This window comes from Aspergillus pseudonomiae (genome assembly GCF_009193645.1).
Source record: "Aspergillus pseudonomiae strain CBS 119388 unplaced genomic scaffold BDV37scaffold_17, whole genome shotgun sequence".
In the NCBI taxonomy this organism is placed as follows: Eukaryota; Fungi; Ascomycota; class Eurotiomycetes; order Eurotiales; family Aspergillaceae; genus Aspergillus; species Aspergillus pseudonomiae.
In genome coordinates this window covers 466,961-482,828 of record NW_022476009.1, presented here as the reverse complement: position 1 = coordinate 482,828, position 15,868 = coordinate 466,961, and the positions used below count along the sequence as shown (strand labels likewise).

Genomic DNA, 15,868 nt, shown 5'->3' with positions numbered 1-15,868 from the left:
TATATATAACTATTTAAAATTAAAATTAGCTAAAATATTATTTTAATTATATAAAATAATAGTTTTGATAGGATTTTTAATAAAAAATATATCTTCTTTTTATATAAAATTAATAAACAAGATCTTTTAATACTATTAATAATATATTTTCACGGTTAGTTAAAATAGTAAGATTAATATTAGGTTAATCACAGTTAATTTAGTTTACCGTCTATTATACTCGGTAAAGATTAATAATCTTAGTACTAAGTATAGTTAATCTAGGTTAATTGTCTAATTTTTGACTTAACCGTGGTTAGGTATAGAAATTCTATTAACCTAGCCATAACCTAGCGGTTAGGTATAACTGACCCCATTAACCTAACCTAACCTGGCCAAATGCCAGTCTACGTTTGCCCTAAGTGGTAAACTATATAGTACAAGCCAGATAAGTGCGATAAAGCAGGCTCAGGTATAGCTCGTAAAATCCACCGCAGTAGGTGAAGATAGATCGGTGGCAGTTATTCCGTATAGATCATGTCATAAGCCAGACCATGTAACTCAGCAGATTCCCACACCAATCACAACTAGGTTGACTGAATAAATGTAGATCGACGTATCACTGACCGGACTTGATCTAGTGTGCTTTATCCAAGCCAACACTGCTCCGCACTGTGTACTAGTTATATCGAATTTTCAGCTGAAGATCCATAATGAGCATAGCTCGCATAGTGGGGTGGGGCAGCACACTCCGTGATCCAGGCAGCCAATAAGTTCTAGTAATCGTGTTTCCAGAGACTCAGCTTTCTCCAAGCTAAGATCGTCGAGCCTTTGCATTCCAGGAGACTAACGACGTGTCTCCATTTGATAGGTGGCTAGCTCCCACTCTGGGGGCTGATTGATAGTTATCAAATGGCAAACGCTCCCCAACAGTCCCACTTTCAGCCGAGGGCAACGAACAGTGGGTCTGGACGAGCAGGTGCGGTGGTTTAGACTGCTGCGAACAAACATCATTGATAGATAGATATTGCAGGGCGCATTCTTAGCGCCGGAGCAGCTATGTCTTGGGCCGTGCGTGGTTCCTTCGCGCCTTTGGATCAGCCCCAGACGTATGCATTGGTTCCGAATCGCTGGCTAATCATGTATATTGTGATACCCGGTTGTGGACTAAGAACTCATTGCCAAATTAGAAATAATCTTCCGAAGGAATGAGACTCCAGTGCATGATATATATTGTGCATTATTGCGTTATTGGATGTACAGTCTAGTGGCCGTAATAGTTTCGTCCAATGCTGGTCACTTCTGCTTTCTGTAATACTGTCTTCCACAACCCAGACCAGTGCTAAAATTTAAGAGCTATTCCTATTGGGCAGTTCATGGAGGTCGAAGGACGATCTATGCGATGTCGTAACTCTGGGCTCCTCTTTCAGCCCAGCACCCACTCTGCGGACATGATTACCTCTATCTTGGCCCAAGAAAGTAGGATACTCAATAGGGAAGTGAATACCTATACAGAAAGAGCAATGATTTGCCTTGCTGGACGTAGTACTCCCTCAATTCGTTGCAGCTCCAATGGGAACTAGCTGGTGGGGTATCGGCTGTAGGAAGTGACGGGCACATGGCACCCAGCGTGATGTGATTTCTCACACATGCATTTCATTATATAAACCCCATTTAAAATGTCCTGATTAATCCAAGCATTTTACCCATGACCACGCAAGCCCAGTGATTTACTTTCGCTCGTGCTTTGCCTTCTTGCGGACTATCGTGTATACCGTATACAGACTTATCTGGGCTGCTACCTGATCTTTCCTACGTTATGTATCAGTACCAGAGAGGCGGCCGCCAGCGACCAAGGATGGGGTCCAGTCACGATCGGCGATCGCGTAGTGCAGAAATGGACCACGTAATACTCCAATACAATCAGGAACCCCAGAGGCAACGGGTTTTCGACGATAGTGAGAGCGAAAGTAACCCAGATGTGGGGGACATCAACCGAGCTGATGAGAATCAAGAGGCCGGGGGAGCAGAGGCTGAGAGAGCAGAGGCTGAGAGAGCAGAGGCTGAGAGAGCAGAGGCTGAGAGAGCAGAGGCTGAGAGAGCAGAGGCTGAGAGAGCAGAGGCTGAGAAAACAGAGGCTGAGAAAACAGAGGCTGAGAAAACAGAGCGCGAGAAAGCAGAGCGTGAAGGACCCCAAATAGTGAAAGAGGAAAAGACAAATACTGGGGCAATGCTCGACTGTCGAACATTGGTATTTCTTGTCGTCACTGATGACCAGAAGAGTGAAGAGGCATTCTTGATGCAAATTGCGAACAAGGATATCAGCGAAAAGTCATTGGAAACTCTTCATGGCCTTATAAAGAACAGCAGCCACAAAGAATAGTTGGTTTCCTACGGTCTTTCAGCCATTTTAGATGACACTAACATCCAATTAGTTGCAAGCTACCATTCTGCACTGCGCAGGGAGGGTCTATTACAGACCTTGATCAGTGGAAGATTGAGGCCTACCTTAATTATGTGAATGTAAGCCAGACGATCCGCAAATACGAGAAAGGCTCAATTAACCTGGCAATAAATAGAAAAAGGGCCAGCGAAGAACGCCTTGAACGTTTACCTCAGACGAAAGCAGAAGCTTCAGGTTGACGATATCCCGAAGCTTGATATCAGTCTACCGGTGAGCCATATACAATAAAAAAAACTCGAATTGTGGATATAATTGTCATTAACTGGTATAAGGCTCCTCGAGAATACCTTCCAGCTCAAAAGGCCCCTACTATCTCGTCATCTATAAACAAGGCAGATTGGAGAGCTGTAAACACCGTTGAGACGTATATCATCCTCTGTCTCTCCCCTTTCTCTCAGCGGTACTATTACTCTAACAACAACATATAGGAAGCCACAAGAGCTGGACCAAGCCAGCTGGAAAACGGTTACAATTAACAACTCACTTTGCTACGGCCTTTGCGTCGTTCGCCAGGATAATGGTCATGGAAAGAGCACGCCGGTAGGGTTGATTCGAGCACCGTACCCAGGTAGGTTCTTTTGCTTTTGATGTATATCATTGTTGTATTTCTGACGACTGAATCTTTGGTTTACAGCGTTCAGAGTAAAGGAACGAAGAGTCTATGATGAAGAAGACGAAAACGAGGTCAGGCGAGCCATTTTTATCTTATGATCGACGATTGACTCCTGAAAAGCCCAGCGTTCGCATACCGGACTACTTCGTTGATGACCAATCATATGTTTCAATATATGAGACAAAGACGCAATTTCAATCGTCCCTATCGAAGTCAGCTATTGATGAAGTTGATATCTCCATGTCGGGGTACGGGGCTTCCTATACCCTCATCCTTCAGTATATGTTTCTAACCTGGACTTAGTGGATTGCCAGCTTTCGGTGGTGTTTTAGGGTTTAGCGGCGGATTAAAAACATCAAATACCGACCAAACGACAACGGACGAGTCTGGCGAGTCTAGCCAAATGAACATCTCCTATAATGTTTGTGAACTTCGTTATAGATCTTTATATTAGCTGACCCTTATAGTTCCCTCGTGTAACGGTTCGATTAGACGAATACAGCCTTGAAATCACAAAAAGATGCGAAGAAGAGCTAGCCAAGGCTGCTCAGGCTAACACAGCGGATCATTTTATAAAGTTGTTCGGTGAGACTTCGCAAAACAAGTATTTTCTTTTTGACATTGAACGCCACGATCTGACTTCCTGCAGGCGAATACTTCAGTACCCAAGTTCAACTAGGTGGACGACTGTTCGCTTCCGAAGAATTTGATTCTCACACTGCATCCAGCGCCAAGGATACCAAATTCTCTATGAAAGTGCAAGCTGCAGCCTCGTTCAAAACCCCAATGGGAGCCGGGGGCTCGACAAGCGCTGGTTACGGACGAACCCGTAACGAGGCTGAGAATGACTCCAATAGCAACCTAACTAGCACCCTGCAGTGGCAGGCAAATGGGGGAAACACCCTGTTGTGCAACAGGTAGGCCCTGTTCATGGTGGGAAAACCTCGCTTTATATGCCAAGGTTAACATATCCTATAAGCCCCCCAGACTGGTGCCACACCGTGGCTGCATACCAGAATTGGAGAATAATTAAGGTATAAAGGTTACTTCATCTCTGAATAACGAGCAGAACTTAACAACAGTATAGAGATCCGGCAATCGCCACATCTTAAATTTACTTGCCCAGTTCGAAGAGCCAACAGGGATCCACGAAAATATCAAGAACCTTATGAAGGACAAGACTGTACAAGATCCGAAAATTCCACTCCAAACCCAGCCGATATTGCAGTCTCGACAAGGCCGAATGTTCTACCTCCGTACAACTAGCAAAGGTGATTACGGTTGGTATAAGTACCTCACAGCCTTCCAGAAAGCGGATTGGTCACAGGGTAAGTCAAAAGTTGTCCGCGACAGGATCGTAGTATTAACTGGACCGATCCATGTAGACGATATTCAGAAATTGAAGAAAACGTCGGGTACCATCCCGGCCAAGGGTGCTACCGCCGGGCTGCACGAAGGTGTGGACGAGTGCAGCAAGTATGGCATTTATCTGGAATGCAAAACTCCTGAAGGGCATGGCGTCACGAAGGTACGCTTCCTCACTGTTGCGGAAATACCTGATCTGACGCATATAGATTATGTACGGTCAACCATACACCTTAAGGAACCCTTCGACCGGGCTCTGCCTGTACCTTCAAGGTGATAAGGAGGTGAAAGCCGATAGATTCCCTGTTGCGATGCTTACGCCCGAAGGAACCCTGCCTGGCTATTGGTTCATTAGAGGCGTCGATGGTACCGACTACGGGGAAGTGAAACAGGACACCCCTGTGACCATTCGATATGGAGATGACACAAATCGTTCCATGCTCACCGTCTTCCATGAGACCAAGTACAACGGGCTTCTCAAGGTAATCCAGAACGTGGCTGAGGATGATGAGGCAACGTTCACCATGATGTATAAGGACGTATATGAGGGCAAAGCCAAGGCATAAAAGACCAAGGACGGGGCTGTGAGGACACCAGTAGCAAGCTATATAGAAATAGTTGCCAATTTGAATAGTTGTGTGAGACAGGTATTCTATTTTCTTGTTCATTTAGTGAATTTTCGTGATTCCGGAGAGGACAGATTGCTATCAAAATAATACTAGAGCAATGAATAAATCTACCATATATCCTCCACAGGGCTAAATCTTGGTGAGATTCTATCCCTAGCTCTAGCCGGGTTCTTGGCAAAGAATAGCCGTTGTCCGGTCTGTCCACGTCCACTTGGGTATACAACCCATGACGCGTTATCAATTCCAAATGCCTACTTACCATCGGCCTCCTGCGAAATTAACACGCTTTATTTCATCAGTTCCTAGTTCGAGATTTCTTTCTCGCGCCACGTATCCCGTAATACGGGAAGAGAATCAAACCCCACATTATGATCCTCGTAAATATTATCCAGCTCGTGTTGGAGAGATCTTACCTAGGCGTTACCGTATCATCTCAAAGCTTGGCTGGGGTGCCAACTCTACCGTTTGGCTAGCCAAGGACACATGTCGGTCAGTTCACTTATCCCTTTATGCTTCTTTTAATAACACCTCAAAGTTGGGGGTGGCAGTCTACCCAATATGTGACGTTGAAAATTACGATCTGTGGCAAGGAAGAACAAAGATCCGCCACTGAAGAATTGGACATATCACGATATATCTCTAAGCTGCGATCTGAACATGAGGGTCGGGCATACGTTCGGCTTGTGCGTGAGTCCTTTGGCATCCGAGGCGCTCTGGGAGAGCACTTGTGCCTGGTATATGAACCATTGAGGGAACCGCTTTGGCTTTTGGGTAAGCACCTTGGAAGCAAGGGTGTACCTCTCGCTGTGTTAAAGCCAATTCTATAATTAGTGCTCCAGGGCCTTGATTTTCTGCATTCCGAGTGTGGTATTATACACACAGGTAGGCTGCTTCTAAGTTGCTCTTGATCTGGGCATCCTCTCTCTAATCATAGCAAAGATCTCAAAGAAGATAACCATCTTGTGAGATTTGAAGACTCTGATGTTCTTGAGAATTATGTCCACGAACAAGAAAGCAATCCTACTCCGCTTTGGGATAATGATGGTCATCCTGTCTTTCAGTCTCGTACGGACTTCGGGTGTCTGAGCAAAGGGATGGGACTGGTTCAAATTAGCGACTTCAGTGCTGCTGTTTTTGGCAACACCTCTAAGCCTCATAACCATGATATTCAGCCTCAACCCTTTTGTGCGCTAGAGGTACTTTTAAAGTGAACATGGGCATATAGTGCCGATATTTGGAACTTGGGAACCATGGTATGGCCCTTTTGAAGATACTTGAAGCAGTCACTTACATCGTGTTTTTATAAAGCTCTAGGAGCTTCTTGCGGATGATATTCTTTTTGATGGACTGGACTCCGGCAGCGCATATTCACGAGCAAAACATATAGCCCAAATTATACGGGTACTTGGTCCACCTCTGCTGCAGTTACTGGGGAGGGCGGACAAAGGCATTTGCTCCGAACTCTTTCCCAGCGATGGTATACTCTCTATCACTTCGATACCTCCAGCGATAATTAACCGCTTGCTTAGGAGAGTTCAAACATCCAGGTCTAGTCCTGCCTGAAGAGTTTAACCTTTCAAACAGTACAGCATTTCTCCAAGGAGAAGATAAAAGACTTTGCCTTGAATTTGTGGGCAAAATGCTGCGCTGGGAGCCAGCAGATCGGGCCACGGCTAGTGAACTGTACAATTACCCCTGGCTAAGCTTTAAGCCTTAATTTTGACGACCTCAATCTTTTTGATTGAGTCTTTGATACTTTATGCAATTCTTTCACGGAATAACAACTCGCCCTAGTCGACTGGCTTATTTCCGTTATGTGCTACAGCTGTGGGAATCAGCACCGGCTCCTTTTTCAGATGTAATTTTGAGACTCGCTGTAGCTGTGCAAAGAATGAAAATGCCACGAATTAATCAACCGTGAAATAATAATATATGAATGGTCAAGATACCTGGTCTATTGAGGACTACTGAAGCTATTATCTATCGAGAATAGTAGCCTTTAATAAAAAGAACATACGGCCACTCCCTTTCCAAACCCAATGGCTATACATGACGAATAAGTGAGCCAGTTTCAAGCCACCATAGCGTGTAAATATATCCAAACGGACCAACTACCTGGTTATACACTGTTTGGGGTGGATAAACCTCCAACCTAGGCATCGGCCCGAGGTAGAAAGAAAGTTACTCTTCATCCACGTTTGCCATATCGGTGCGGGGGTAACAACGATTCGCGGAATATATCACCGAGCCACAGCCATATATTTACCTGGGAAGAAGCACGACATGTGAAAGCTGGCTTTATTTATAAGACAACTATCTGGTCAAATCCAACACGCAAGCCATCGGTGGCTCGTCGATCACCCACTACTGCGAGGACGCCTCTCATCACAACAATGATTGCTACAACCGCCATCGTTGCTCGGGAGCCCGAGAAGCCACAGAGCATAAACTGGGCGATGGAGGAGGTCGAGGTGTATACGCCTGGCGAGGGCGAAGTTCTGGTCGAAATGCATGCGACAGGCATCTGTCATACGGATATAGTTCTCTCATCGGTACCATCTGGAGGGATTGGAATCCAATATCCCAAGGTACTAGGACATGAAGGTATTCCAAACGTGTGAATTTCTCTGTACATACTAACCTGTCACAGGCGCCGGTATTGTACGCGCACTGGGCCCGAATGTCAAGTCCGTCGAGGTCGGGGACCCAGTCCTACTATCCTACTACTCGTGTTCATCGTGTGACGCGTGTCAGAGCTCGCATCCCGCCTATTGCGACGTATTCGCCGGGGAGAATTACGTTGGACGCCAGGGAGCAATGAAAATCCGGAAAGCCGGGGAAGAGCCTTGGTCAAGGTTTTTTGGCCAGTCGAGCTTTGCCCGACACAGTGTAGTCAGTGAGGCCAGCGTTCTCAACGTCAAAGATATCCTCAGGAGCGAGGACGAGCTCAAACTCTTTGCGCCACTGGGATGTGGATTCCAAACTGGAATGGGCGCCGTTTTGAACACTTCTGAAGCTGGCCCGGATGATGTCGTGATGATATTAGGCTTAGGTGCTGTTGGAATGGGGGCGCTTATGGTATGCCTTTGCTTTGTGTTGCTTTGATTGACAATGTTTAACTGACGAAAGTATTGACAGACCGCCAGAATCTGCGAATGTAAGGCGATAATTGCTGTGGATAAGGTTGCGACACGCCTTGAACAGGCCAAGAGACTAGGGGCATCACATACCATTAACACTGGGAGCCTTCATGGAAAAGCCTTGAAGGATGCTGTTTCCGACCTATCCTTCCCCGGGGTCACAGTTGTAATTGATACCACAGGTGTTCCAACTGTCATTGAACAAGGCCTCCAGGCTACACGGAAAAGAAGCAAATTGGTCCTTGTAGGGGTGCCTCCCTCAGGATATACTCTTAACATTGACGTTGTGCAACATATAAATGTGAGTGAATAGCGAGCGTGTGTACAGATTTCTTTCAACATTAACGATTTTTTTTTGGGATATGATAGTCCGGTCGCTCGGTGATAGGATGTATTGAAGGTGATAGCATTCCCGGCAAGGTTTGAGAGCACTCTTTCTTGTACATTTTAAGCCGTCATCCCAATGCTGACAATCACAAAGGCCATTCCACAAATGATTGAATGGTATCGCGAAGGCCGCTTCCCCATCGACCAGCTAGTTCAGTATTTCAATGTTTGTGGCCCTACTTGTCTGTCATTCTGGAACAACACCTATATTACATACTGACACAAATTTGCAATTCTTAGGCCGCCGAATATGAACAAGCCCTACAGGGTATGAAAGAGGGAGCCACAATCAAACCTGTTTTAGTGTGGGAACATCAATGACGGAATTCCATTTTGGATAATCTGGCTGTTGACGGGATGCGTACGGAGGAACGGAAGGGGAATATAGCATCGGCCTTAATACAGGTGCTTATCTTGGGATCTAAGTATATATAAAGCCCCACCATACGTGGTGGTTGATTATTGACACATCTACTCAAGGTCTCAAGGAAGTTATCTGGAGATGTATCGTCATTCAGTCATTTGTGACGCCAGAGCTTAAAGGAATAAACTAGTAGATGTCTTGTCACACGGATGATGGCAAATGAACAAGAAAAGCTGCAAATAGGATCCCGTCTCATCCAGGAAGACCGATGGCGCACGTCGAGGAAAGTAAGGACGAATATCTTAAGAGATGAGACTGGCCAACTCGCTATTCACAGCTAGGTTGGTGGTCGCAATCTCAGGGTACTGTGCTTTGGGGATGAATTCCAGCTTCTTAACTGCTTCACGCTGGAAGATGAGGCAGTGAGTAGATCCACCACTATGGAAAGCCCCAATGACATCTCCCTGAGTGATAGTCTTTCCTACTTCTGTACCTTCATACCAGTCACAAGTTGATACCTCCGACATTCCAACTGGTACAAATCCAACCAGCCCAATGTTTGCCCCGCCTTGGACATTAGTGTCAACGATGAGAACACCTCGCGCAGCTATATGAGTAATATACCGCTGGGAGACGTCTGGGCCAGCGGGATCAGGGCCACTCGACCCTCCGAACCCTGCAGCAGCTGTTTCGGCGAAGTAGGTTCCATCAATCAGGCTGCGATACTTAACTACACCAGTAACTGGAGCATTCCAGCAGTGGTAGGAGTCGGCACTCAGGAAGGCTTGATACACTGAGCCGCCGACAAAGCTGTCCACGTAGGACGAAACATTGTAGTCCTGTGTTCCTCCTAGCATATCATGGAGCGAGTATGGTGTGCCCTTAAGCCAGAAAGTGTTCCGGCGCGAGACATCGGTGTCGAATGATAGAGGGAATGATTCACAAGCGTTCACGACAGCCGCCTTAGCTACCGGGCGAACACCCTTCTTGAACTTGCGAGTGAAGAAATCGTCCCAGCACGCATAGTTGTAGAAGGTCGCTTGGGTACCTCCAGAGGGATACTCGAATATTTTGTCGAACGTCTTCGGCGTCTCATTGGGAGTGGCCTCATTCGCTTTGTCTTGCAGCTGTCGGATCGCCTCGTCGGAGCTCCATCCGGCGTTGATCAGAGCCTGATTGCCACCCTTATCACCCTTGCCCCCAGCTGTAGGGTCTTTGAGGAAGTCGTTCCATTTGTTCAAAATCTTCTTGAGACACGTATTCACCCTCTCGTCCAAGAAGAATTGACGTCCGCTTGGCGTACCCATTGGCCAGTCAACGATAATGTTGAATGGAAAGCCAATGAGACCGCTTGGTACGGTTGGATTGTCTCTCAGAAAGTATTCTGGCACCTCAGTGAGGAGTGTATTGAAGAGGTACAGCATGGTATTGTAGTTCCGGACTTGCTTCCTCAGAGTGGTCGGGTCCCTATCGTACGGCGCCTTTTCGGGTATTTCCTCGAACATGGAATGGGCCAGCATGTATATGGTTGAGTTGTCCTCAATCAATTTTCTGAACGTCTCAACCGGGTTCTCCTCATTGCGCAGCTTCTTGGGGATTTCGGCTTTGGTCTTGTCGAGCAGGCTTGCAAGCCAGGCCCGACGGAGCTCGACGTTCTCGGGCATCCAATGGCCATGGTTATGAAGGGAGCTGCCCGTAGCCGGAGCTCCTGGGGCACGCTGGATATAGGTAGGTATGTACCTGACAGACTGCATGATGTTGGGGATTGCTATAAAAATCTGGCTCGATGCTGAATGAGAATGAATATTCAGTTTGAAGCCTGTTAAAATAGCAGATTAGGGGTGAGCTTTGCTGAGTACTTATAGCCAGGCCCCCTTACCGCACGAGCTAAAAGTGCATCAATTTCAGTTTCCATTCTGTACTCATTAACATGATTTGGTTGGTGACGTTGACCGGTCCTCAAGGTAGGAGGGCTTTCCATCAAGTCATGCCATGATTGATGCGGCCCTCGGGCAAAAGCACAAATGGTGTACACTCCATGATCGGAATCAATATGGCAAGCCAATGGACGTTAATCGAGAGCGCACTTCCGCGAGTTCCGAATCATGGGCGTGTTCCCCGCTCAAGTCAATAAAGGTCTAGATGGCTGCAAGGCTGGTTTCTCATATTCGATGTGTGGCATACCGTGTCTCCGCCTAGGGGAAATGCAAGGCGTGGGCCCTCCACGAAAGAGTTCACCAATCCTGCCTTGGGCTCAGATTTGGCTGCTCAGTTGTAGCTATGGCCTGAGTTCTACGCTCGATGCGATATTAGATCGACTCGCGACTTGTAAAGCCCATCCATAGGTAATTCAAGTCGTGGATACCTATTACAGGGATCGTCACGTATAAAAGAAGTCAAACAGCGGGTGGTGGGTATAGGTAGTCAAGTCGTCGCTCCGATGATGCAGCACGGCGCTTGGTATGGAAACATCCATAAACTAAATGCCTCTCCTTCATGCTACTTTCCAAAGTAATAAATCATAGGTAGGTTCTTCCCCACTTACAGGTGGGCCAAAGGTCAGCAGAGAAGCAGCTCTTAAGACATGGTACTTTTGCAAGTGCAACACTACCAGCAACAGAATACGGGGTAAAACCCCTCAATATGCAAGACATGCAGCTGCCAACGAAAGCAATAATGCAATCCAGCTCTCTGCCGAATGGTATGACGGTTACGTCCCCACGTTTTCAGCTCGGCCAGGCATTCAAGCATGGAGTGATGTGTCGGATGCATGCAAGCCCGCCAAGGAACGTTTTATTGGACACTGTAATGTTCCTCTTGACAGGGTACGCCACACCAACAGATTGCACCTAACCTGATTGGAATCTGTGTGATGACATGGCCGTTCATGGCTGCGTTTTGCTGCATTCCAGGTGGAAGGAAACTTGTTCCGGGTCTCGACGAAGGGCATCATTGCCTGATTGAATGCTACAATTCGATAGCATATGCTTACTCCCATTTGCCTAGTAGCGCTGCCCCGTGGTCTTTCGTCTACTTATATGGCTGTATTCAAGCTAGGGCTATGTATGTTTCAGCCATCGTGAGGGGCTATACGTGTAGAGCATTGGAGAATCGTACACCAGATTGCAATGGTTGAATATCATCCCAATAAGACGGATTTCGTGTATTAGATATTCTTGTCACCGCACGGTATCTGATGCCTTCTGCTTGGGCCATCCTGTATCTCTATTTACGTGACTTGACTAACATGACTCCTTGCGGCAGATGCCCAATCCATCCTTCTAGCTCCACAACCGTGAGTCCCTTGGAGATTGCGCTGGGTATTATTTGTGCCTGGAATAAGTAAGGTAAACGTTTTCGTAAGATACCCAGGGGTGCTTAATACCCAGCAGAACTCTTCAAGCGACCACAGGATGTCAAAGCGCCCTGCCCCTCAGCAGTGGCCGTCGTCGTTATCCTTTTTTTCTTGTTATTATTATACTCTGCAGCCACTACCTGTGGGATTATTGGGCCTGTAAGGTGTCGAAGAAGGCTTCCAATATTGTCGCGTAGGCCATTCAAGCATGCATGAGCCTATATGCTGAATCCTTGGTAAAATATATCGTTCGGTAAAGGCGCAATTCGAGCTAAAATATGGGGGTTTGCCCGAACACCTATGACTGTGTGAATATGCCAATGAGGAAAGGGAGCAGCTATCAATCAAGGGAGTACGTAAGGACGAGGTCATGGAACTCAAGAGCTCCGTGAGAGCAAAAGCCAATGGAGATGAGGAGAGTATTGCGCTATTGGGAAGGGGTGGACATTGAAATATCACCAGCTGTGTACTTATACATCTATATGTGATTTGACCCAACACATAGGCATATGAAGTACACCCTCCCCATCGAACGGCGGGTGTAATGCTCCGATAGTTGTCCTCTAGGTACATGTTTCCATTTACACAAGTATTGTAGACCCTGAATACGCCAGATATTTAAGGACAGGGACGTGGTATTTAAGGACTGTAACAAAGAGATACGAAGAAGGAGGGGGAAAAAAGGATAAGGTGAAGACAGAAAGCGGAACGAAATGAACAAGAAGAGTAAGATTATGTTTGGGGGGTAAAAGAATTCATGTGCCCATGAATTTCATCCCTCGAACTCTTAGATTGATAAGGGAAAAAATCGGCAAGGCAAATATGGTGCGTATCAGATAGTGGTGCCACAAGTATCAAGCTCGGCTCGCGCTGGATGCGCGTGCTGCTGTATAGATATTTGTAGCAGGCAGCTCCCCGACTAACCCTGGAAATTTGTCTTTGATGGCTCGACTGAATAAATTAACGGGCGTTCTGCTTCGAGGTGGTACGGCGTTTGGACGTTCTGCCTTCTTGCGTCGACAGACGAACCCGATGTAGACTCCTATAGCCAGGAGAAAAATCGCCCCGAATGGGATACCGACAATCATTCCTATCTTTGATGACTCGGGAAGCATCGAGAAGGTGCAATGGAGGTGACTTGCAGAGTCCGAGGGTGCCATAGTAGCGGTGTGCTGTAGCTGACGCTGCGTAGCGCTTGAGTGGCGATGTGCAATGGAAGAGCAAATGTATTTGCAAACAAAGAATGTTCGCTGATCACGACATTAGCTTATCTTCCTTGTATTCTTCAGGACATAGGTTTGTTATCATTCGGGATAACTACTGCTTTGTGGATCTTGATATCAGGAATGTAATAGCCGGTTACTATTGGCGATACTCACTACTGAGAGGCGGAGTATATATATCAAGAGCACCACGTGCTGATACAAAACACACCGAAGACTAACTGTTTCTAATACTAGTATGTTATGTTCTATTCTCAGGAGGCGCACAATTCTGCGGTTATTTTTAGAGGTGCACAGCTGACCAAGATGACATTGTTTGGGATATGACACAACGGTCTAAACGCCGACTACAAATTCCTGACCTCTCATGGCGCCTCAAAGAAGAAACATGTTAGATCATGGTCTTACAATCTGGAGGAGCATAGGGGTATTGCCTTGGCTCTTACGTTTGATACAACCCCTAGCTTCTGCGGGGTGCGCGAAAGTGCTTTGTTTATTTGAAGTTGCACACAAAGATTAGTATGCTCTATAAATAAAGAGTAGTCGGTACATATTCGGCGTTGGACTATACCTAAATACTCGACTTAGCGATAGAATGACGTTGTATATGGCATAGTATTGGCGGCTTACGCTCAGACTTATTCCTATTTTGGTGAATTATCCTTCTTTCCCTGTCCATGTCACCTTAGGTCTTTTTCCCATCATCGCGGATAGCCAATCCCACGAGAACTACTTCCCTTACTCGTAGCTCTTGTCCCACCAGTCAAAGAGAATATGTTTTGTTGGTACAATCTAGGTATTAATAGAATGTGACAGGACTTGTGGACCGATCAACCTAGTGAATTGTGGCCTTTCAGCTTAACACCTAACCCGTAATTAGCTAGAAACGCAGCTAATTTGCACTCCACTAGTCTATAATCTTGGACATAGCATCTAATGATAGACCAATAATTCGTATATAATTTGCTTAGCACGTTATTCATTCTCCCTCTTAGTTAAACCCATTGTGTTCTTTGGTCAAGACTATTATAGGCTAGCTCAATGGGAGGTTCCCTTGCATGCAATCGCCAATAGCACGGCCCATAATAAGCCCGGGAATTTGCAAAATGGGCACTGGGTGAAACCTTCCGGTAGGTACCAGTCGGAACTGGATGATTGTCGGAAAGACGTAGTTAATACTGGCTCAAAATGGGAAACGTCCGGCCCTGCCATGTCGTGAATGCACGAACGAGAAGGCCATGTACGAATAATTTCTCTTTCACATCTTGGAAAAGCTTTGTATTCACACGTTGGAAGCTTACATCACCTAATACCTAGAACTCCCTATAAAAAGGGTGTGCGACCTCTGGCCATAGTGGTCTCCTCACCATGTCTAAATCACCAACCTGTCGGCATATAATACCACTTTGGCGATTGGGATAATATATAATAGTACAGCTTTGGCCCTTGATATAAAACCTCATGGTATAACTTGCAAATCGTTCAACATGAGGGTCCGCTTCCTCGATCAGCCCAGCTACAGGGGCATATCTTGTCCACTTCAACGATGTCCCTGTCTTTCAGGAAGAAAGAGCCACACTACAGGGCATTTTTACCGCTTATATAAACACCCTCATGAACGGCAAACATCATCATTGTCATTCCATGGCTCATTGTGCGTTCCACCGTTCACACACATACCGGTTGCGTGAGTTCGGGACACAGCCAGAAATGCAAAAATGGCACTGGCCACAGGCGGACAACCAGAGCCCATTTTGACGTCCAGTTGAAGTTATATTGCCAGAACTGAACGACTGCAACTTTGGAAACTGGTACATCTGCTAGACTACATCGATTTCTCGGCACGCTCACGAGTACTAACCTTCTCGATGCGCGCCTAGAGGTCAGCTATAGGCTCCAAATGACCTTGAGCGGTTACGAACTTGAAAATGGATGTTTGACTTGCTCTGGAGCGCGTCTAAATTACCAGAAGCTAGTCATACAGTTCCAGCTACAAGTTATAATGATGCTATGGCGACGAAAAATGAGGTGGGGGTTGATGACCATCACTATGGACACCAAAATGCCAGGAAACCCTAGAAGAGCTCGAACCTGTGATGGCTCATGTTACAGATCTGTACATGAAGGCTCTGGGAAGCAGGACGGAATATCGTATACGCAAGAATGATTCGTTAATATCACTGGTCAACTGCGTCCTCGAGACACACAGTGTCGTGGGCAGGTATAAGTATTATCGAGAAGCGGTGTGATGTGGGGGAAAAGGGCTTGGAAGCATGGATGTTTCATTTGGATTGCACACAGTGAATTCTGATTTCGGAATACTGTTGAGGCACCACAGTTAGTTTGCCG

At 46.3% G+C, this 15,868-nt stretch overlaps 4 protein-coding genes across 4 annotated transcripts; 3 read left to right on the top strand and 1 right to left on the bottom strand.

Moving 5' to 3' along the window:
* Positions 1-1,876: 1,876 nt before the first annotated feature.
* BDV37DRAFT_281032 (uncharacterized protein) lies at positions 1,877-4,987 on the top strand (the record flags this gene model as incomplete). Its single annotated transcript, XM_032086732.1, has 14 exons — positions 1,877-2,361; positions 2,415-2,502; positions 2,609-2,653; positions 2,716-2,807; positions 2,872-3,011; positions 3,078-3,127; positions 3,177-3,304; positions 3,360-3,477; positions 3,524-3,641; positions 3,706-3,973; positions 4,036-4,090; positions 4,144-4,384; positions 4,442-4,584; positions 4,631-4,987. The coding sequence occupies 14 exons, from the start codon at positions 1,877-1,879 to the stop codon at positions 4,985-4,987; spliced, it is 2,328 nt and encodes a 775-aa protein (XP_031943763.1).
* Positions 4,988-5,297: 310 nt separating this feature from the next.
* BDV37DRAFT_270046 (kinase domain protein) lies at positions 5,298-6,767 on the top strand (the record flags this gene model as incomplete). Its single annotated transcript, XM_032084481.1, has 6 exons — positions 5,298-5,539; positions 5,586-5,856; positions 5,890-5,932; positions 5,990-6,246; positions 6,365-6,527; positions 6,580-6,767. The coding sequence occupies 6 exons, from the start codon at positions 5,298-5,300 to the stop codon at positions 6,765-6,767; spliced, it is 1,164 nt and encodes a 387-aa protein (XP_031943762.1).
* Positions 6,768-7,443: 676 nt separating this feature from the next.
* BDV37DRAFT_270045 (chaperonin 10-like protein) lies at positions 7,444-8,503 on the top strand (the record flags this gene model as incomplete). Its single annotated transcript, XM_032084480.1, has 3 exons — positions 7,444-7,654; positions 7,701-8,128; positions 8,189-8,503. 3 exons carry the CDS (start codon positions 7,444-7,446, stop codon positions 8,501-8,503), a joined length of 954 nt encoding a protein of 317 aa, XP_031943761.1.
* Positions 8,504-9,243: 740 nt separating this feature from the next.
* On the bottom strand, positions 9,244-10,695 carry BDV37DRAFT_281030 (phosphatidylserine decarboxylase family protein; the record flags this gene model as incomplete). Its single annotated transcript, XM_032086731.1, has 1 exon — positions 9,244-10,695. The coding sequence occupies one exon, from the start codon at positions 10,693-10,695 to the stop codon at positions 9,244-9,246; it is 1,452 nt and encodes a 483-aa protein (XP_031943760.1).
* Between the last annotated feature and the right edge of the window lie 5,173 nt (positions 10,696-15,868).